Consider the following 23,354-nt stretch of genomic DNA (forward strand, 5'->3'; position numbering starts at 1 on the left):
TTTAGCTCAATGGCATTATCCTTTTATGTATTTCACCAGAATTTTTGAGAATAGTACAATCCACTCAATTACTTTATATTTTGTAAAGCGAGAAATTAATCTTTGTCATTTGATAACCTGTTTGATATCTGAAAATACATTCCATTTTTGTCCCCAGTCAGAGCAACTATCCCTGGTGTACTCGAACCATTTTCCCTACTGATTATGCTTTACGGCTTTACTTCTTTTTTTAATTCAGTGACTTGCACTAGTTCTGTACCTGGCCTCTGCTTTTACTCCCCCGTACACTGCCTCAGTGGTGTCAAGCCAGTGAAAGCTATTAAAAAAAACAAAAGCAAAATAAGTCAATACTGGTGAAAGGACCATGCCTTATGGCACGCATACCCTTCAAGGACTTGGGAAAGGCAACTTGACCCTACTCCCTGATGAAACAGCACACTGATGATAGGAACATTACCAAAAACAAGCACAGTTCCCAACCGCTGGATATAATGGTCTCAGCCTAGAAGGAGCAGAGAAGGTGAGAAGCTTTTCTCCTGATGAGGAGCTAGCTGACTAGCAGCTAGCTAGAAGTCAGATTTGGGGGAAGCGGGAGCTGGGAACCCTGGAAAGACTTCCAACCATTTGGGTCTGAGCATGAAGATTGGGGCAAGACCCAAACACCTACCAATTCTCCCCCTTCCTTTCCCCCCTTCCTCTGCCACCCTCCCAAACATCCCAAACATCTCTAGGAAGAAGACGTGGATAAGCCAGTGAGCCCTGTGTGACCTGCACCCACTGCTCAGACCACAGAGTTCTTGCCCCAGACCAAAACTAGCTCAAGGGCACTGAAGATGGCCTGGGATTCCTCCGGTAGTTTATTTTGGGCTCAATTACAAAGTTGTTCTTGTTCAGTCTGTAAAATAAACGCCAACAGGAGTAGCTGCGACAATTGTTGCCTACCTGGCAGGTGGCAAGGACACGCACTACAGGCCAAACCAGGCCAAATCCTTCCGAAATCTACTGTACTTATATCAGCAGTTATGCACGTCACCAGTTCTCCCCTTACTTTCCTGCTCAAAATTTAGACTAAGCCTAAGAAATGACAGGCAATGACCAGGCACTACATAATTTGCGCTGCTCTGCATGCAGTTCCACATTATATGCACAGAATACACCGAACTTCAAAGGCCAACAAGAATAATCAACTTCTGAAAATAAAGTTTAAACTTTGAAATAAAACTAGTTATACACAATTTTGTACTAATACACACACAGAAGAAAATTACTTGTGATCAAAAGGAAAAAGAAAACTACTGTAAGTTTTTTTCAAGCTCTGTCCTACATTTCGGTATGTAATTACATTAACAGATCAGAATTCCCAGTTTTCCAATTTGTTTGCTACCACATAGCAAGACTGAGCATATGACATTCTACTCCTTGCAACCCTTTGGAGAAAAACAGATGAATAATAGCAACAAATTTATTTCATACCAATCAATATTTGTTTGGTTGTAACCCAGCTTAAACGTCATTAATGTAAAGGGTTTTTTCCTATATACGTGAGAAATAATTATTAATTTAGCAGAGGTATTTGAAAGAAACTGCAAAAGGGAACATAGGATTATGACAATCTACCAAACAATATGCATTTAAAATGTGGGCAATGAAGATCTCGGCCTCTTTGCCATCCTGATTACACTAATATCATCCTTTTTCCACATTAAAATGCCTGCTAGCATATGAAACAGGTTAATGTTATTCACATTCAAATGACAAATACACAGGGCTATAACACACGCTTGTGTCCCTTTTGCTTCTATTAAGTAACACGCGATAAAAATAGAACAAGTCATTGCATGCTGCTGACAGTTTTGTAGATTTTTAAGTCTTTTGATTTACTGCCTTTTCTTGTTTCTGCTTGTATCTTTCTAAAATATGATTTCCCCTAACCTGAGAAGTATTCTGCAGGCATTTGATTTATGAAAATCAAAATCACTAAATGGTTCCCCAAACCAAAATAAAAAAGTAAACAGACAGAATATTCATCAGGCCGGCTAGCATTTAATAGAAACACTTGCAGCTGAAAAACCAAGATTGCTGACCTCAATCACTCTGATCTAATTAAAGAAAATGGGTTAGAAAAGCAATTTTACCACAAACCAACTAATAGCCTTGTGTTTTGAAAGACCTGTTCTGCTTATTCTAGGATAAAATGCATGTTTCTTAAGATGTTTACAGTCACAATTCCAATAAAAATAAATACTTTTACTCATAGTTGAAAAATGTTTTATGTAAAAGCAATTGCCCAGTGTGGAATATGTATATTTTAAAGGATAAGCCTACCATATTAGCAGATATTTTAATATTTTCAATATTAAAAAAAATAATAATCCATGTGAAAGCACAGACAAACCATCACATACACATATCTCTGCATAATTATAGAGGAATACAGGAACTCTGACTTGAAGCCTAGCAACAGTATCCAAGTATTAGTTAGTCTGCTAATCAACTACCAAAAACTCGCACACCAGCCCAATGTGTTTCATTTTTCTAAAGCAAAAAGCAAACAAAAATAAAAGAATTCTATTGCTTCTAGCTTCAGAGCTGCTGAAGGACAAGATGTACAATATAAAACAAACCTTGTTCACTTGAAGAAGAACAACCCATGTCATTTAATCCATCTGAAAATTCATCTCATCACAAAGAACCAAGGCAAAAGAGAGATTTAAAAATAGGTTATCCAAGTCAAAGGATTATCAGCTTGCAACATACTTAATATTTGCATATCTGTATCTAATGAAAGCTTCAATATTCTTACATATATGATTGGTTTTTGTACCTCCATCCTATAGAAGCCATTGTAAATTCTGTATAGCAAATGCTTCCTAAATCTGCTGTGCTCATTTACTCACAGACAGCTGCAGGCTGGATGAAAACAATCAGGGATTAACTTTTCTATTCATCACATCTTCTAATCCATTACTTTCTCTTAGTTTGCAATAAATAAATGCATGAAGTTAAATAAATTATAAATGTGCTTAGCTAGTTTGAAAAAAAGAAGTTTAAAAAGGGACGTTGTTATTATTATTTTTTTAATGATGTGTGACTGCTGTGCCATACATCAGGAGTATATGTAATGTCTTCCTCAAAGCAGAAAAGATGGAACAATAGTCACTGAGCGGCAAGATACTTCTGGGTTCCAAAGACTTTCCAAATTAGTGATAATTAAAATAAGCTGCTTTAATGTTGTTATTATTCCTCAAAAAACTAATCTGGGGGCATGATGAATTGAAATAATCTGAGAAGCTATACTAAGTATTTCATACTGCTTGTAAAACAAGTTTCTAAGTACCTTATGGTAACAGGTTTTCTTGCTTTATGAAAAATACTATTTTAATTTGTTTCAAATAGGATTACTTCTTAAATGATAGGGCAATTTTCATTCACCTTTCAAACATCTGTCAAGAAAACAAAAGGGATTCCCTGATGTTTAGAACCTCATAAAAGAAATAAATACAATGAAATCTGGATCTTGTTTTTAATCCCTTGCTGATATCCTTTTTTCCTCTCCTCCGAATCCTTTATCTTTTATGTGTGATTTATTCTTGCAAAACTGCATCATCCCTGTCTGAAATAAGACTAACGTGAACTTTCTCTGTTAATGACAGCACGGTGTCTCTTATTGTACTAAGCCACGGGAATCATTTGCAAGGCTGCTTTTCTCAGTTTGTTTCTGAAAATGGCAGCACCGAGTCAAAAAAATAGTTATCTGTGCTAAATACTTTTCATGCCACGGCTTCAAGAAGCTGGTCACCCAGACACCTAATGTACCACCTGAGATGGAAAGATTAACTGGAAATTGATGGTGGGAAAAGGCGCAAGGTAAGGAAGAAGCGACTCGCTGATAGAAGGAGGGAGAGCACGTGTGAGAGAACCCACAGTTTTGAACTTCCAGAGGAAAAGGTCAAATTTTTTAATAGGACGGAATAACAGATTTTTATGCCAGTGCTGTGGCTAAGCAGAAGCAGGTTCTACAAAACTCCAGTTTGCTGGGAGACACAAGGGCTTACAGCCAAAAAGGAATACAACTGCTTTAAGCGCCACCCGGCCTGAACGTTTACACGCTGTAGACCAGAGCCACGAGAACAGTAAGCGGGTTTGGATTCCAGGTCTCCCCCTTCCATGGATCGCCCCTCATTTCACCATGAGCTTCCTCTGTGAAATTATCCAAGAGACAGAGAGCTGCACCCATCCAAAATGAGAATGTGAGAGAAATCAGGCTTTCTCCAGACTGAAGAAACAACGTGGAGGATCGCTGTGGTACACGCTCTTCAACCGAAGTGCTGCTGCTCAGAGCTGTCCCAGAGTACATCTCTCACCCCTCCTGATGGTTTTGAAACCCTAAATGACCTTATCTACCTTGAAACACACTCAGCTTAGCCAACCGAATGGCCGCCATAGCACAATTCTATGTAGCTGAGAAACCTTACTGGCAAAATCTCCTTTCTTTTTTTCAGATGACTAGGTAGGGACTCCCCAGATTAATCAGGTTGCCAATGGCACCTACATCTTCTGTCTTGGATACAAACTTTAATCCATTTTGCTTCTATAAAAGGGGAACAGACAGATTTCGTCTCTCTGACTGACCATGTACGCTGATATTGGCCCTAAGTAGGCGCCTTTATCTGGCAAGATCTGAGTGAGATACCCAGACCCCACACATCTTAGACAAACATCCCTCTCTTACAGTCAGATGTCACATTACTCCAGTAACATGGGTCACTATTTTTGCCTTTTTTGGCTCTAAAATAGATATTTTCATGTTTTCTTCTTTTTACAGAACAACGTGAAGTCTTAAGATTATTGCAAAGAAGCTTATTTTATATATGCCTAGTTTTTCAGCATTTCAACACAGTTGTCTAATATAAGTGCTTTGTAATTAAATAAAAAGAAAAAGGAAGAACAATCTCCATGGGATTTGACCTGTAGAACAAAGATTTAGTAATTCTGCTGTGAATTAGAATTTTCTACTGCTAGAGGATACCCTGGTCATTTTCCACCTGAGCTGCTTCTCCATCGTCTTCGACAATAGGGACAGTCTTCGCACCACGGTCTGGCACAGATCCAGGCCAAGGGGGGGGAGGGGGGGAGGGGAAGAAAAGAAAAAAGGCTCCCTTTAAAACATGCAGTTCAGCCCCTTCTAAACTGAACAATCCCAGAGTTTGCGTACAGCTTGAAATGGTATTCTACTCTAAATGCCAATGAAATATAATTGGCAGGCAAAGGTGGAGGAGATAATAAGTGATATACCCAGCACTTAAGCATATATTATTTATGCGGAGCTCTTGTGGACCAGTGCATTGAGATGTAGCGCTTCTGCTGTCGGCGCGCCGCAGACTCATCCCCGTACTCCACAGGCAGCGATACCCTCCTTCTGCGGAAAGGCTGAGCTACGATCTCTGCCGCTGAACCAAGCAGCTCATTCACCGCAATGCATGGCACAGGACCATGAATCATAAGCATTACATTACTGCTGTTAGATGCTTATAATTGCAGTTTTGGCAACACCACTTGAAACAGCTTTGTGACTACTGACAAACTGGAAGACACCCACATAATACCTTCTGCATTGAAAGTACAAGTGACTTCCTCCTGCAATAGTTTGGGACAACAACATTATCTAAGAATAATGTTAATTAGCACATGTCAAAACAGATGGACACGGATAGTGTAGTTCCTCACTGTGTAAGATTAGGGATTTCAAGCAAATATGATTTTTCAGATTTCAGATACTTCAGTTTGAAAAATGTAAAATCTTGTTTCTGTCACTAGATAAAAAACTGCTCTTGAAACTACTAAGTTAGGTCCAGCCTCCAGTCGCTTCCACCAATTAAAATTCTCCCATCCTTAAGACGACATGCCCAGGAAAGTAGGTAGGTTCTTTCTGAAAAAAATAGTATTGCCACTTGTATTACTCAGCTGTATATTAGGCTTGCATTTAAAAGTATCTATAACGAAAGATACTGTGTATGAAGATCACTAGAAGTTACAAGATTAGGTCAGAAATCTTCCAAGAGCAATGTGGAGTTCTTTCCAATGAATCAAGAGCAATGCGGAGTTTTTCCCGATGCATCACCAGCCCCTCCTTCCAATGAATGCTATTGCGAATAATCATGAATGTCATCGACAAGCTTACTATTAAATGATGGAACAGCTCATCACCTAACAGCTTAAACTTCCAGCGAAAAAAAGAGACCCACCCAAAGGTGCACATATTCCAAAGAATTTCCCCCTGTTGTAACTTATTAAATGACTCGAAAAGAATTATAAAATATAATAACAATTATTACATGAGCCTAAAATAATAACAACAAGGTTTAATGAACTGGTTCAATACCAAAATTCAATATCTAACCAAAAATACACTTTCTGAGGGATGAAAGATGAAACGTTTCTCAAGAGACTTCATAGTATGATCTGTCCTTCTTCTCTTCATGAGAATACTTCTCAAGCTCTTTGCTATTCCTTCCCACTCTGTTGCCTCTGGGCTCTAAGAAGGTACATTACTCAAATGATATATGTTGGAATACATCCAAAACTACGCAAATATAGTGGATAACCAGGCAAGTGAGATAAAGAAGAGCCAACTTGTTAAAGTATAAATGCTGACATCATTCTGCACGTTCATCATCATAGTAGCTCTCAGGTTTTCTGCTCAGCATAGTCTTCTTTGATTTAGTTATTTTTTTTAAACTGGGAGGCATTCCAGAAATAGGCATTTCGATGACTTTTTTTTTTTTTTTAGCAGTAAATCTTAAGGGACAAATGTCTGGCTAAATTGAATTAGCTGGGAGGAAACAATATAACGTAATGTTTATTCTTTAAGACAAATCTACCAGTTTAAATAGTTATGTGCAGTCCACCACCACCTTGCAAAAAACGCAAGCGAATCATGGAAGCATCAGTATTTCTATTTTTCAGTGGAAAAGTGAAGGCGTCAGGAAAATTTGGAGAATCTTCCCATAGGATATATTTTCTAAGCAATTTTCTAGAAATCACCAAATCCCACAGAAAGTTCTTACAGTCAGCAATAATAAGTTCTGTCTAAAGCCTCAGCCACGTGGCTATCACTTGTTTCGGGAACAAGTCTCATCCATCTACTTCATAGCTACATTCCAATTTCTCCCACATACTGACATAACTTGAAACCTGCACTCGTCAGGGGAAAGGAAAAGTAGTGCAGAACTGGTCGGTCCAAAAAATGATGACATTAACATCAACGTGGTTTCACGCAAACCAGTTTAGGGGCTACTGTTTGTAAATGTTACTTTTACTTTGCAGTTACTCATACTGTAAGTGTATGCACAATTAATACTAGCAAGTCATTCCTTTACAAGTTTTTTTTCTTTTATTGTATGCAACTGTTTTTAAGAGAACAAAACCCATTCAGAGAAATGTAAACCATAATACTGTGTATTGTCTATGTGCGGTACTTGTTCTGCACTGACTCTACACGCAAGCCAAAATATCAAGAACTAACACGGAAGAAATAAAGGGAACATTTGAATCTAAACAACCATTTCCTTTCATTTCAACATCGTCATGAAGTTATAAAACCATTAGCCACATGCGAATATAAACAATAAGGTGCTCACCCTATTAGGAATAACTGGTTCATTTTCAGCTAATTTTTTTACATCAGATTGTTTATAAGTACAGAAGGATGAAGACTTCTTACGTGGAAAGGAACTATCCCACTTTCTGACGTAAAAACCTTCCAAACTCACTACGAACTCTTATGCGGAAGTTATGACTTTTACACAAAACTTTTATGCAATGTGTCCTCGGTTTTCTCAATGAGTACTGCAAAGAGTTGAAAGCATCGCAGTGCTACGAGAATTCACATTACCACACGGAATTTTTAAGTGTACCCCTGCAGACCATATGCAACAACGGAGGGAAATGGAAAGGAGGCCTTAATCCAGAGCAATTCTTTCACAATCCTACATTTCATGTGAGCTGGCCTAGTTTTCCACATAAATTAAATACTATCAAGTCACAGATTTGCATCACTGAGTTAAATGAGTGCAGGCGGCTATACAGACCCTCCTGCTTCAAAAGGAATGCCTTTTTTCGTTCAACTTCAGGATGTTCCTGTGGAACTTTAATTAACTTGAATTAAAGCATTTTAATTCATTTTAATTAAACTGTATCAGAAATCACTTTTATCAAACTGGTTTATTTTAATGGCAAAACTCCCAATGTAAAAAATATCTTTAAAAAGCCTTGAGGTTTTTTGTCAAGGGCCCTTAACGCCTGTCGCTAGCCTTCGTCCAGTGCCCCACACCAAACTCAGTGAGAGGAGAGGGTTTTATGGATATGGATAGACAGTTTCTGCCATATAGTCATTTAATTGCAGAGGAGCATCTTTCCTCGTCTTCTTCTTCAGACCAATTATGCCTGCTTGAGAACAGCTTTAGGCCGATGCCAAAACAGCCTGCAAGAGCCAATTCAGCCAGGTACGTGGATGCGTATTTAATCTGTTACAAACTGGCTAATGTATATTAATAAAGCATCTACCACTCTTTTGCATTACTTATCAATTTTTCATTTTCAGAGCACATTTTGAAAACATTTCAGCTTTTTCCCCATCTTCATTTTTTAAAGAAAACTTACTTTTAAAATCTCCCTGAAACAATACTGTCATCAGCCCTGTAGTCATATCTCGCATTGACTCAGATTTACCATCTTTGCAAAACCTTGGTTTAAACATGCATAACTTATTTTCAGTGTCTGTAAATATTTTGCTTACCAATATCAGCTTCCCTGTGATTCTTGATATATTCAGCGAGCTCAAAATTTCCCGCTATTATAGCCACCTAAAGGATTGTAAAATAGTTACAATTAATACATTGCCATCACTTATTAAGTAAGAAAATATGCATGTTACATTACTGACAAACATCATACATATGTATTTTCATTTCACAAAGTGGAGTAACTGTTTATTACTTCTATCCTGCAACTACCACACGCAATCCATTTCTGAAACAACGTTGAGAAATGATCTCTCAATCTATTTGTAAGCAGCACTGCCAGTCCCCCAGTTCCCCATTTACTACGAACGCTGCGATCGTGGATGTCTCAGGAGACTGCTCGAAGAGCTGTGGCTTTTCACGTTGTGGCAGTCAAAACCAGCAGTGAACATTAAACGCACCATCCCCAAAGCTCTGGGAGCTATGCTGATGTGTGGAGAATGCTACGGGAGCAGGCTCGGAGAGACACGTTTAAGATATTATTTCCCTTTGCTCCTGCCTCGCTACTTACCTGAACAATGAGAACAGGGGCTACAATGCAATGTACGTGGGATAACCTGAAGAAGTATCAACAACTACAAGTATTCAGGTACCGCTAAGACAGCAAAAAAGACTGAAGAAAGAGGAACTGGAAAAGCTTATGCACATGTATAGAATTTAAAGTGTTTTAAATAAACATAGCTTTAAAATAGTAATTTTCTTTTTCATTTATTTCCTGGTTGTCGAACACAGATGTGTAACTATCTATTCCAGATTCTCATCCAAATGCACTTAAAGAGAGAAACATCTCCCCTGGATATGAGGAAAGTGATTTGGTTATGCCATTGCTGTCTCCTCCCTTTTTCTTCTTCTCCTATTTTTGCCCTGAATATTCAGCAATTGCCTTTTCTGGCTCCATTTTGCAGCTTTATATTATGACAGATACTGTTCCCCTAATGGCGCTGTGGCTTTCCTGATGTAGGTAAAAGGGATAAGCTGGGCTCACCTTTCTCATAGAAGCTTCTGCATATACAAGGTGCAGGCCAAAAAAAAAAAAAAAAATTAAAAAAATCTTATTTAAGGACTCCCCTGGATATAGGGCTACTGTCAGTCACGAGAAATAATTGAAAACTCAGGGAAATTTCTGAGCTGATGACCAAGAAAGATTATCTTCTGGTTTGTACCACCCCACAAATCTCCGGGATGAAGAATAATGCAAAGGAAGACTGAAGTGCTGAAATGGTCTTAGGGAGGTGTATGAAGTACAGTTAATGTCAGTTATATCTCTTCATGCAACAAGCATGAGACCTTATTTCTGCACTCGCCCCAGGAAATTGAATGGACAATTTTATTTACTAGCAACCGAAACAAACTAATATGGAAATCCTCAAAAATGAAGACTTTACAGACATCAACAAACTACAGACAGAAAATCTTGACTATTATGTATTTAAGAGTTTCCAAATCTGCTTTAAATGGGAGACTCAGAGCAGGCTTAAATCACGAGTCACGACCATTACATCCATTTCACCTAAAAATAAAATAATTACACATATTTTCTGCACTTTTAATTCAGCGTCTACTATTTGCATGATGCCTCTTTCTGCCATTAACACGTGTCATGTAGGGCTCGGAGTGGACTTACCATATATCCTACCGCAACACTGGAAGAAGTCTCATTGAAACACAGTACTAGGAAGACTATTTGCTACAGGCATGGGTGCACTGCCTTAGAAAAAAGAACTCTCTGCAACACTCCTAAATACAACTAGATGGGATTGTTGAAAGTCAGATTGTCACACTCTTTTCTCCCCTCTACAGTCCTCCTGGTGACTTCATTTTAAGGCCTTTCTTTAGACCCGAGACTCCCCCTGTATTAGTCTTTATGCTTTGAGCCGTTACTCGTTAATCCCTTTCTGTACACAGGCCTGGAAATCCCTGCGGAAGGACCCAGATTTAAACAAATGTTTTCAAACACAGCAAAGTAATCTCCGATTTACCTTTTGGTCCTAAGCAAGCAATAGTTGGTCTATAGAGAGACAGACTGATTTAGGTTAGGTTATAAAGTCGACTAGCTAGTAAAGTACAAGCAAGAGTTTAAAGAAATTACTGTATTTTAAGTATAATACAGTATTAGAATAAATGGTTTAGATTACCAAACAAAAGAACTGAACATTTATCGTGCTTATGCCCCGAATCCAGGTTCCCCCCCCTCTTTTTTTTGTTTCATTAAAAATTTCTATCCAACGTAAAGGCTAAATACAGTAATTATGTTTTCTTTCCATTTTGAGTGTATCTATTTCATGGCAGAAATCCTATTCCACATTTATATAGTACCTAGCAGTTATACGCAATACACGTACACTTGTGTTTTAAAACAATCCTCAGTAGGCAGCCATGAGCATGGCACGTGCACTATAATCATTTTTGTCCTTTAAATAATTAACCTGCATATAATATCACCATACTTACTAGTGATAATCATGTAATTATTTTCTCATTACAATATTAACAGTAAGGAAATGCTTTGCTTTGGGCACTTCTCAGTTGTGTTACGTCAAACGTTGATGGATTCTTGGGAGCAAAATGCATTACTGTGAATCAATAATACTGGTTCAACACAATCCCACTTCTGCTTTTAGGCCGCAGTTGAAAAAATAAAGTGTTTCTGCTCAGATATGTCATCAGACTCCGGCATGCCATAATATCTGCAAAGATCAGGAAGGTCAGAGACAGGGGTAGATTGGTGCACTGCCACCTCATCACCAACAGAGGCAATTATCCATCTGAAAATTACTATTTTAACCATTAGTAAGATGACCTTTATTCCAGGAACTACTCCTGAAATCAGCTGCTTCTCACCATGGATAACGAATCAGAATCTGGCCCCCAGCCTCCTCTGTACGGCTTCTGAAGTGTAACTCATGATTCTCCCTGGCAAACGGCACTATGAAAGTAACAGCGGAGCCATACAAATACTCTCTCCTTATTTCACGTTCTGCAGCCTGGCTTGGTTCAGGTTCATAAAAGCAACATTTGTGTGTAGATCAGGGGTTTCCTCTACATTCTAAGCAAGCAATAATGTCTCCCTTCAACATTACCCCTAATTAGCATGTAAAATTCAATCAGGGAATTCACCAGTGACAGGCAGCTTGCTAGACAGCAGCCATGTTACTCAAAGGAAAGAATTTTTGATAGAGAGTAGATTTTAAAACTCAAGTATAAACATGCTGTTGAAGTGATAAATACATTTTATTACTTGAAAAAAGATATTGCCAGATAGCTAAGAGACAGCTTGACAGAGCATTGTTCCTGTACTTGCTTCTGAATCAAGCACTAGATTCAGCAAGCTCAAGGTATCGTTTCTCTCAATTTAATTTACTTCCATTCGCTAAAAACAGTATGTAAAATTCTAACAGCAAAAATGAAGGAAAAATATGTTAAGATCTAAAGAAAGCACGAAAAAGTAAAAAAGTACAAATATTTCTTGGCATAACATCAATGTACTTCACTTGAATTTGATGGGTAAAGAGTGTGGGTGAAAGTGAAGTCAGAGAAAACTCTGAAAGATACAAGATTATTCTCATTCAATTTTTACAGTTGCAAACTACAAAGCACAGCAACCACAGCCTCTTTTCCATCAAAATTCATCTTGAACCAAAGTTAGAGTGTTCAAATAAAACTGTAAGCGTGAATGCATTAGGGCAAGTGAATGGTCTTCACAAGATCCAGGGCTTGAACCAAATTAAGGTGGTGTAACGTCTCCCCTCGATTAAGATGAAAACTAAATCAGAACCTTACTGAAGTTCTATAATTGTACTAAATTTCTTTGTACCTTAGAAAAAAAATACTAATGTAGTATCTTCGCAGAAAATACACTTCGTATTTAAAAACTACATGTTTTTAAATAGCCATATTTTGGTTTTCAGGACATTCGGTAGTCAAGTGCTAGATTTCTAATTTAGAGGTTATGGCAGGAAAGAGGGTTTTGTTTGGGGTGGGGTTTTTTTCCGATCACAAGACACCTCTTCTTGGCAGTGAAAAAGTAGCACAGCCAGCAAAACTACAGTGAAAGTTTTTTTTTCCAATTCCAGTAGGAACTGGATTCCAGTCATCAAAATGCATCACATGCATGTTTACAGACATGAAATATTACCGTGAAAGGCTGGAGGTAGCACTTTACAACTAGAGGCTATCTACAGACTCTGTTATGCTGAAACTTCAAAAATTGCAGCTTTTTAAAAACTGCATATACAGCAGTCTTACTATAATTCAGGTTCTTTCATTCCTGCAGCAAATGTCCTTTCATTTCGTCCTTTTGCCACAGGCAAGACACTGATCTTACATCAAAAATCTGCATGTCCTTAGTCACATTATTCTGTAAACCTGATAAAACCTGTTTACGCATTGTCTAAAAAAAAAAAATCAATCATCTACAATTTCCACTAAAACCTGCATTTTTTTGCCCAATTTTTAAAAGGCGTATTTACTTTGCATCAGCTCCAGAATCAGAAAGACTGCACCTGCAGCGTCACAGCACGGCGTCAATCCAAGTCCAGCTGAAAAGCAGGAGTAAGTAGTTCAAGTACAGTGCTTTCAGACCCAAACCAGGATCTTTATCTGCTGCACTGACATTTGGTTGGGATCTCTGCCATATATTCTGCTGTACAGCACAGAGAACAGAAACTCTCTTGGTTTTTTTTTTTAATCATCATTAGGGGCAATTTTATATGAATGATAGTAACCAAAGTGAATCATTTATCAGCTCCCTCCCCTCCAAGTTTAACTGACCCCGCTAAGGGTGTTAACACGGGCACCTAATTACGTTCAAATTACATTTGCTAACATACATGACTGATGTGAATAAGTACATATACTTACAAGAGGGAGGTGAGCAGAAAGTAAAGCTAAGCAGGAAGACACGTCTCAGTAGGAGGTAACTCATACAAAATCAAAGGGAAGTAAGGGAAACCCATGCAGCTAGACTGGCGGTATCACCTCCTATTTCCACGATACTCTGTCTTCATAATGTCATCGTAACAAAAAGTTAATGGAGTCGCTGAAACAGGTCACAGCTGAGACACGCTCAGAGGGCTGTGAAGCACCAAGCCATGGGGTTAACGACCCTCTGGGCAAGGCAGCTGAGCGGAGATGAGAGCTGGTTGTCACTGTCAGGGTCCGGAACGCAGAGCGTGACCAGTGTTTATACGGATATTTGCTCTGCCTCGGCAGAAGCAAAGCTTGCTACAGTCACCCCATCGTCTCGCTTACTGTCTCACAGACAGATGTTTCTTTCAAGTGATGCAACTGGTTACAGTGGCTTACTGTTTGCCACGCCTGGCAATGCCAGATGCTCTGCCACCAATTTAGTGAAGAAGGGAAGGAGTTTAATTGACACTTGGCTAGTTGCTATGGATGGTAACTAAGTGAAAGCTCAGTGAAGTAGAAACTTGAATGAATGAAGTAGCTGTGACGCAGAGACTGGGGGGGAAGCAGGCAGGAGATGGGGGCACCCCACGATGGCTAGTCCAGCACAGGGCACTGGGCGAGGAATGAAAGACTGTAACCGGTGAGGCACCTTTAGGAGGGTATTTCTTTCTCCCGGCATAGCATTATTCCTGTCCTCTGTTTACAGGCAGAAATGTTCCCTCCGGATACAGGCAGTTTTTAAGTTGGCTTTCAGGAGTCAATTCAGAAATTAAATGTTTGACGCAGCTGGTTAGTTCTGCTTTCCTGAATCTTGTTCCCCAAAGAAATTTAGTTTAAATGATGGCAAATAAGACTACTTTGTGTAAACAGTGAAACCTGACAGATGTCCAGTTACAGGTTTCAGTGCGACAGAGTTTCATAATGTTTTCAGACTCTGGACCAGATATAAGTAGCAGCACTGACTCACCAACGTCTCTCTTTTCAGCCCCATAAATGCAGTTGTCAATATATCAATTACTTACATTAAAGTATTGAGATTTTTTTGATTGTGATTAATGCAGTGTTTTGTTCCTTTCGGGAAATTGGAAATTATATATACACTTTACCTGTCACTAACCTTTCGCAATTGATTTTTTCCGCTCTTGAAATGTATCACAGGTAGAGTTTATATTAAATTAGAGCAAGATCTTTGTAGCCTGTTAGCAAACACAATTTTAGAGCTTTATAAGTTAGTCCCTGAAAGGCAAGCACCAAAACTAGTATTACATTATCGCTCTTTAGAACAAACTGCTCCACACAATAAGGAGCAATACAAAAAAGACAGAAATTGAAGTTGTCCCCTCTTAAATCCAGCCAATGAATTTTGACAAACTTTCCACATGGGAGTGAGGAGAGCATCTCTCAGTTCATTTATGTTTCACTCTCAGTCAAGGCTGCTGCACCTCCTTCTGCACACGCCTGCATTTTAGACCAGGCGAGACATAAAGCTTTAAAATGCGTTGCCTAAACGGAGAGCGGAGGAAGGTGTTTGGGCTGCCCAGTTGCAGCTGCAATTCACTATAACCAGTTCATGACAGAACAGTCAGCACTCCCCACCTGCTTTTTCTCCCCCTTCTCTTCTCTTCCAAACAGTTTCACTTTCTTGATGAAAGTACGTTTCATTATTCTTTCCTTCAAGGCTGATCTTTCATCCTTCCATTGTCTCTGCTACCCAGCAGCGCTCACTAAACGATGCTCTTTCGAGACAGCTTGAAAGAGCAATGAGTTCTGGTATGGCACTATACATTAAAGGAGACAGCTCTATCCCAGGACAAAATGCGACTTCAGTCTTGACTTTGCTCAGTCTCAGCCAAGCAGCGGAAACACAGGTGGACCCACAGGATACTCTGAGGTACATCTACCCTACATGTTCCCATCTTCAGGTGGAACTGGAAGGAAGAGGTGATACAACCCTGCGAATGAGACTGTAACCCTAAGACTCTCCAGAAATTGCCTTCCGCCTAAATCACAGACTTATAAAATCATACATTATTTATTGTACCACTAAGGACTATATTATTTTAACAATGAAGAAACACCATTCAAGCAGTGACAGCCGTTATGCAATACGATGCACAATCAGCAGAGACTCCTGAGAAATTAACACAAGTGGGTTTAGGAGGAACGGTTCGGATCACTTCCTTAATGAAAAGACCGCCTGAAAAGCTCTTCCATGTGTTATAATCAGGGCGTGTTTCCTTAATATTAAAAATATCAGAAATGTTATCATTTTCAATAAGCATGAGTTTCCAGACAAAAATCGTATCAACAATTCACCCAATAGCTGCAATATGAAGAAAGAGGTGATAATCCAACAGCAAGGCAATCTCTAAACCGTTCCATTATAATCATAACCTTTGGAGACAGAAAACCTTTTAATTTGCTATGAAAATCCAATGGTGCTTACTGTGGGGCAATGAAAAGGCAACGTAGTTCAACTTCAACATATTTCTATCGTCTCCTCTCGAAAGAAAAGCTCTCCCTGATAAAACCAAGAGGTAAAGGCTTTTTGGACTAAAGCCACTTTGAAGTTTGTCACTGTGTACCATCAAGTATGCAGTAGTCATCCACCAGGACATCAGAAAGTTAAATTTAGGTTGTTAAGTGCGAAGACCCTGCTCTCACGTATGCCTGTGCATGCCGGTGCAGCACACAGCACGATGAGGTTCCATCCCTGATAAATAGTGACACAAAATCATGCAGCACACTGCAGACTCTGAAAAAAAAGTATCTTAAATCGATATGCATTCGTTGCTCTCATATATGAGCAGCGTGTAGATTTTAAAACTCTCTTCAGTGGTACAGATGGAGTTCGGTTTGGAAAAGCAAGAAGCAATCTGTGTTCCAAATTTCTTTTCCATAGGTGTGGGAGAAAAATGTACTTAGCAAACACTATTGCTTTCTTACACAATTTCAGAGAGCTTGTACATGAAGGTATGTTTATTTATTCAATAAATAGAAGAACATACCTGGAACTCAATTTCTTTTGGAAATACATTCTTTTGTAACACCTTAGCAAAATGGGACAATTTGGCAAGCATTGTTCTGAGCTCAAATCACAACATAGACTTTAGGTATTTTCAATTAGAGAAGACATTAAAAATTCAATAAATACAACAAAACGGGGTTTTTTTCCTGAACCAGCTGGAAAATCCTATACAGTTAAAATAACTATATCATCTAAAATAGAAATGCTGAATAATCATGAATTCTGTATTTTACTTTCCAAAATCAAAGGGCAAAGTATCATCCCACATTTTGTGGTTGTATTGGTTACAGTCGATTTTTGACTTTGAGGCTACAACATTGTAAAATAAAACTAGCGGGAGCTTCTTACTTCACCTCATTATAAAATAAAACCAAATGCTTGATAAATATACTATTAATATCACTAACTCACTCTCTTTTTCTAACAGCGCTCCTGAATACATATAATATGGATGACATGCAACACAACCTCAAGAAGATACATATGTTTACATTATGGAGACACACATTTAGATTTACACTCCAAAACTTTATTAAAAAGTAATCACTTTTGAAGTTGAGATGTAATATTTCTAATTAGAAATATGTCAGAAGCGAATTATTATTTTGAGAAGTTCATAGTTGTGTAATATCTTGTACACATAATAAGATAATAATGTTTTTGTTGAAAATATATCAGAACCGAAAGGTTTTATTTGATAAAATAAAATTAATTGAGAAAATTAATTTTATCAGTTTGAAGCTTTATTTCAGGTATCACATTTTCAAGTTTCGGTAAAACTGAAATAAGATGAATAAGATACACATAGAATAAAGAAAAGCAGTAAAATTTAATATTTTTTTCTTTAAATAAAAGTCAGGAAAGATTTATATTAAGTGCAGAAATAACCCACATTCTCTACCAGGACAATAAAATGCTGGCAATTTTCCTAAATTACTCTATAGTAATGTTATGAAAGAATATAAGTAAAAAATCATACTCAGCATTGTCATACATGCTTCTTTCCTGGACAGAAAAGAATTCTTAACAATTTTAATTATATAATGTAATACCAGCTTAATATTATGCATTTTAAAAGGAGCTAACTTTGTATATTAATATATCTGATGTCCAGCAGATGGCAAAATATCAGCAACCATGACCTTTAATCTTCTTGAAACTTGCTTAATTTAAACCCCAAAGTACGGGAGGGTTTCTCTTTTTCTTTCTAGTCTCCACTTTCTATTTCATCGGATAGCAGGATTAGCTTTACCTTTTGGATGTTTTCTGTGTGTTATCTGCTTGAAAGACAATTTCATCTTCATCAGTTCTTGATACAACAAAGCACAATAATGTTACTATCCTTTAAATAGTCCTTTGAAGACAGTTTCTTCACCACGGAAATTTTTTTCTCCAAAAGCATGCTGCTGCTACTGTTCCCAAATTTGCCAGCACATGTTAGCATACTGTGTACTAAAATCTCTTAGCAACAATATCTTAGTGTCTAACATTTTCCTTCTTCCAACTATGATTCACGGAGCCATCTGTAGTCAGATATTGACATGCAGTATCTTAAAATAGATACCTTACATTTGCTCAACAACTAGTTTTAGCATCTGAAAATATAAATTATGGGAAAGGGCCAATATTTCTTTGAGGCTCTTCATCATTCCCTTGATCATTTTAGCACTGTTTAAACAAAGGCTTGCCACGATCACTTCGCCTTAGTATTAAGGTCAAAGTACTCATGCTTTCCGCAGCGCAGTAAGTAGACAGCTCCGCTGAGTTGGCTGCAGTCCCTTACGTAAGCCCTCCAAGCAATCTCGACGGCTTCCCAGGTGAGGACCACCTCACACTGGTACCCTGGCTATTTTTTAAGAGTAATTGAAGACTACGTTTTTAAACTTCAAGTATTGCTACATGCAGCGCTAAGATCTAGGCATTTTTCACACCCTTGGAGCCCGAGCCTCGTGGAAGGTGCCCTACAATGGGTGGGACAAGGTCAATGTCTCAGCTGGGCAATGACAAAGAGACTTCTGCAGCAGTGGCTACTGTAGGAAACGCAACAATGTTTTTGAGCAATTAATATTTTAAAAATAAGCAAATATACAACAACGTGCATCCAAATACACAATACGTATTTAACTGGGTATCAAAAAAGTACACTGCAAGCCTAACAGTGCTGGCACACTTTCATTGCTAAAATGCTGGTTTTGCTTACAAGAGATTTTACAGCCCCTATGGGTCTTCTGAAATACACTCAGTAGCCACGAAACAGTGCCAGAGCTGACTAGCTTAGTGAATTCAAGTCAAAATTAAGAGAAGGCTATCACACTGAATGACCTCCTTTTAGTCTCTTTATGTCCTGCAGCGCTGTCTTAGCAGGACTCTATACTGGACCGACACCTAAAATGCCTCTAGGCAGCCTTGTTCATTTTTCAGTAACCTTACTATGATTTAAAAATTACGTGTATTTTATTTTACACTGTCCTTTCATGAACATGCACAACAGTGTTCTTAAAACTTAACTACTCTTATTCATGAATAAGCCACGACTGAATACCTTCAGATTAAACTAAGCCTGCACGGACACCAAGATAAAAAAAATATAAGTCCTTTCTTCACAACATGCAAGCAAATCACTTCTAAATCATCTCACTCTCTCGGCTTTCAAATGCAAACTTAACTCCTATGACAAAAGGATCCGTTGTTATGCAAGAACCAGCAGCCAGAAAGTGTTGAACTGAATACGCGGGCAAGTCGATTAAAGTTACCACGAAAGATGTCAGGAAGCAAAAAAGGAACATGCAGGCAAATTCATCCCAGGCACAACTTCGCTGCTTCACGGCGTTCTTTTATTTCCTCCTGGTTCTTTAGATGAGAAAGAACTAAGATTTTTAGGTTACCCTACTTTGTACAGATTGTGTTAAGCCTCCTCCACGGTCACTGCATGTATTGGGAAATTTAATGTTTACTTCTATTTTAAAAGTAGAGAAAAAAATTACATCTTCTTTCTGCTTCTCTACTAAAATGCCACCTGGCAAGTCACTCTCAAGTAAGATGCGTTTTTCTACACTGGTGTTTTAATAATTAATATGGAAAAGAAAAAGCAGTGTGATACACGCACATTTACAATTACAGACTCATTCCACGGGAAAATCTAGCTCAAGCTGGAAAGAGCCATCAAAATCCAGTTACTACATAATCCTTATTACTGCTACATGGGCGACCAGCAATTTCAAAGGAGTATTTACTAAAAGCAGATAACGCCAGGTTGCAGCATCAGATGAATCAGATAAGACTCAGCCAGTAATAAAATTGACTTAATTTTCTCCCTTCCCCCCCCAATAATATGCTAAATCAAAAAGCCATGAAATGCAACCTTCTTCAGCAGAACTCTTTTACTAAAAGACTGAGCAAGTGTGCTATTTGCTAGATTTTGCTTTCCTTGACATTACAGTAAATGTCGGGTTAAACAGAAAAATTAGCTAGTGTGTATAGGTCTGTGCTGCTGTAGGGTAAAAACTTTCACCTCTGAAGGCAGTCCTACCCCATAGAAAAGCCAAAATGGGCTATATTAGCAGCTTCTTCCCCAAACACTTTCAGAAAAATGTCTTCCTACTCACAGCAGGCAGTAGATACTGCCCACTATTTCACAGTAAAAACTGTTCACGGGATTCAATTCTGCAAACACTTAATAATACAGTGTTGCTTAAACCGCTAAGCCGAATGGCTGAAAATGCTTTTTGAAAGCCCTTAGGATAAAATGCGTCAGGTTAATAAAATACTATGATTATTTTACCTAATACATTTGGTGGATTCGTTCCAAACTCTGTGGGTTAACTATAATAAAACCTTTGGAAACAGCAGTCTAGGAAAAGTCAATGCCAATAACATAGTCTGACGAAGACGGATACGGGACAGCAGTGTATGCCAACTGCTTGTCACGAATGTTCTCTCCAAATGGCAATGCAAGAAGATGCTAAGTCTATCCTAGAGGCACAGATCCTCCATTTTTATAAGCAACAAGAACTCACTCGGATATTGCCAGAAATGAACACTGAATAGCCTGTATAGTCATGGAAAAGCGAGAGATCATGTGACCACATCACCTGTCCATCATAACTATGATCATTAATCCATACTTGCAGGCCTGAAGTGCCCACAAGTCCCACTCACAGGTTGTGCTTAGCACTGCACGGACACAAAATAAAAATATCATCGTTGCCCAGAAATGCAAGTGTAAGTTCAAAGAATCATAGAATAGTTGGGGTTGGAAGGGACCTCTAAAGGTCATCTAGTCCAACCCCCCTGCCGTGGGCAGGGACATCTTCAACTAGATCAGGTTGCTCGGAGCCCCGTCCAACCTGACCTGGAATGTTTCCAGGGATGGGGCATCCACCACCTCTCTGGGCAACCTGGGCCAGTGCTTCACCACCCTCAGCGTAAAACATTTCTTCCTTAGATCTAGTCTGAAGTTGTGGCAATCCGTTTGGACACAAGCAGACAGAGGAACACAGGAGAACAGCAGGACACGGTTGGGCATCCCGGTCATCATGGCAGAAGCAGCCTCAGCACAAAAGGTGGGTTACAGTTTCTCCAATATTTCTGGTTCATTAGTATTGACTAATTCAATCAGTGTCACTAAAGCTATTACACACACATAATAGCGGCATACAAAATGTAATAAGGTATTACATTTTATAGAGAAACTGAATGGTATTAATATCTCAAAATAACACGGTTTAACAATAAGAAAAATGTAAATGTAGCAGATTACCACAAGCATCCTTATCTATGGTTCGTGAAACAAATTTCCCATAAGGTTTAACCTTCTTATACCACACATACAGGTACAGGAATCAGAAATTCACAAAAGGACAACATCTCTCATCTCTCCTGGAGCAGAGTCTGATATAATATACTTCTTTGCCAGAACACTGAGGAAAAAAAATACTGGATATCTGTCACTGTCTAGATGTTTATACAGTGCCTATCATTTCCATTTCAATACATGTAAAACCCTGGCAACAATGCACTACAAATAAATGGACATTTTATATTAACCTTGTTCATATAACACCCATCTTAGGACTAATGGGGTTTTTTGATGTCTTAGAGACACAACATTTATTCACCCCAAATTTGCTCTAAACCAATAAAAATACAAAAACTTATTCTGGTAGACACAACAATGAAGTAAAGTGTTTCCAATGACAAGATTTACCACGTTCTTTATAGCTACAGAAAAAAAATACGCACAGTTGTCACAGCTGACCTTTTTACAAGGATAAGACATGCTATGTGTGACTGCTCAGTTACGATCAGGCTATTTAAGAACTTACCCTTGCTGCCTTCTCTTCTAGGATATAGCATAAACAAAATCACAGGAGCAATATTCAATCTTGCTGTCAAAATCCTATAATTAAATTAAGATTATACAAATCTCCATTGCCTCTTGCAACTTCACCCACGGCAACTACGGGTGTCTGAATCACACACAAGCCTTTCTTACATTGAGGCAGGAACTGGTAGTGACCCTTCCAATTTAGTTTGCTTAATGTGTTCCCTTTTATAACCTAGTTTCAGTTGCTTCTGAGCTTTTGGAACTTTATCCATTTGGTGGAAAAACAAACAGATTGGCTCCTAGCTACCTCAGAGACACTGTTTCTCCCAGGGAAATCCTGCTGCATGTGAGAACACCTGTGGCATTTCAGCTGGGCACCCCTGTCTGAGCAGGGAGAGAAAGCGCAAAGGGGAACAAGAAAAGGGTCTCGGATCATTTACATGGAGCACAATACAAAAGACGGTCTCATGGACACTCCTTCACAAGTGCAGCAACAACAGCTTTTTTTTAAAAAAGACACATTCTGCAGTAAGGATTTTTAGCATCTCCAAGTGTGGCAATATTTTGCCCTTCTCAATAAAAGATAGTCCTATCATTTAATTTCTTTATGTTTTACCATATTACTTCCATTTGTCTGCTTTTCTGAAAAACAACAGGGGTTAAGACAAAGGTTAGGAGTGATCAGCCAGTGCTATGCAAACCATCACTGGGTCAAGGCGAATGAATTTTAACCCCATTCTGCATCCATATGTATTTTTCTGCTCCTGTATCTCTTACTGTATGCAGCCCTTATCAAGCCAAGTGAGAGTATTCGTGAAAGCCCCTTAGGCTGAGGTCCGAATTTTCAAAAGTAGCTGCAATATCTTCAGAAGTAGTTGAGGCAGAAGCATCTTTGCTGTCTCGTGTTTCCAGCAAGGGTATTACATTCTGCTTTGTTATCTTCTTGTCACCGGCTGTATAATGAACCGAGTATTGACTTTTGGTAACTGTACTTCATGTGCCAGTGATAAGAAGCATCTGCCTAACAGTTTGTCAATACTTTGAAGTTGACAGTAGCAGGAAATCTGCTGACACTCAAGGTCACCTCTAACTTGCCATCAAGCACTTTCCTGTTGAAGTGTTACTTAGAATCATAGAATCATTAAGGTTGGAAAAGACCTCTAAGATCATTGTCAACCCAACACTACCATGCCCACTAAACCATGTCCCTATGCGCCTCATCTACTCGTCTTTTAAATACTTCCAGGGATGGTGACTCAACCACTTCCCTGGGCAGCCTGTTCCAATGTTT

General features: G+C 38.6%; 1 protein-coding gene across 1 annotated transcript in view; it reads right to left on the reverse strand.

Moving 5' to 3' along the window:
* Positions 1-23,354, reverse strand: part of SHANK2 (SH3 and multiple ankyrin repeat domains 2) — a 319,337-nt gene that overhangs the window by 267,462 nt on the left and 28,521 nt on the right. The window contains exon 9 of the mRNA XM_009334543.1: positions 8,798-8,864. Within this exon, the coding sequence (XP_009332818.1) occupies positions 8,798-8,864 (67 nt within the window). The remainder of the gene's footprint in view (positions 1-8,797; positions 8,865-23,354) is intronic.

The sequence above is a fragment of the Pygoscelis adeliae genome, unplaced genomic scaffold, assembly GCF_000699105.1.
Source record: "Pygoscelis adeliae isolate BGI_AS28 unplaced genomic scaffold, ASM69910v1 Scaffold171, whole genome shotgun sequence".
Classification (NCBI taxonomy): Eukaryota; Metazoa; Chordata; class Aves; order Sphenisciformes; family Spheniscidae; genus Pygoscelis; species Pygoscelis adeliae.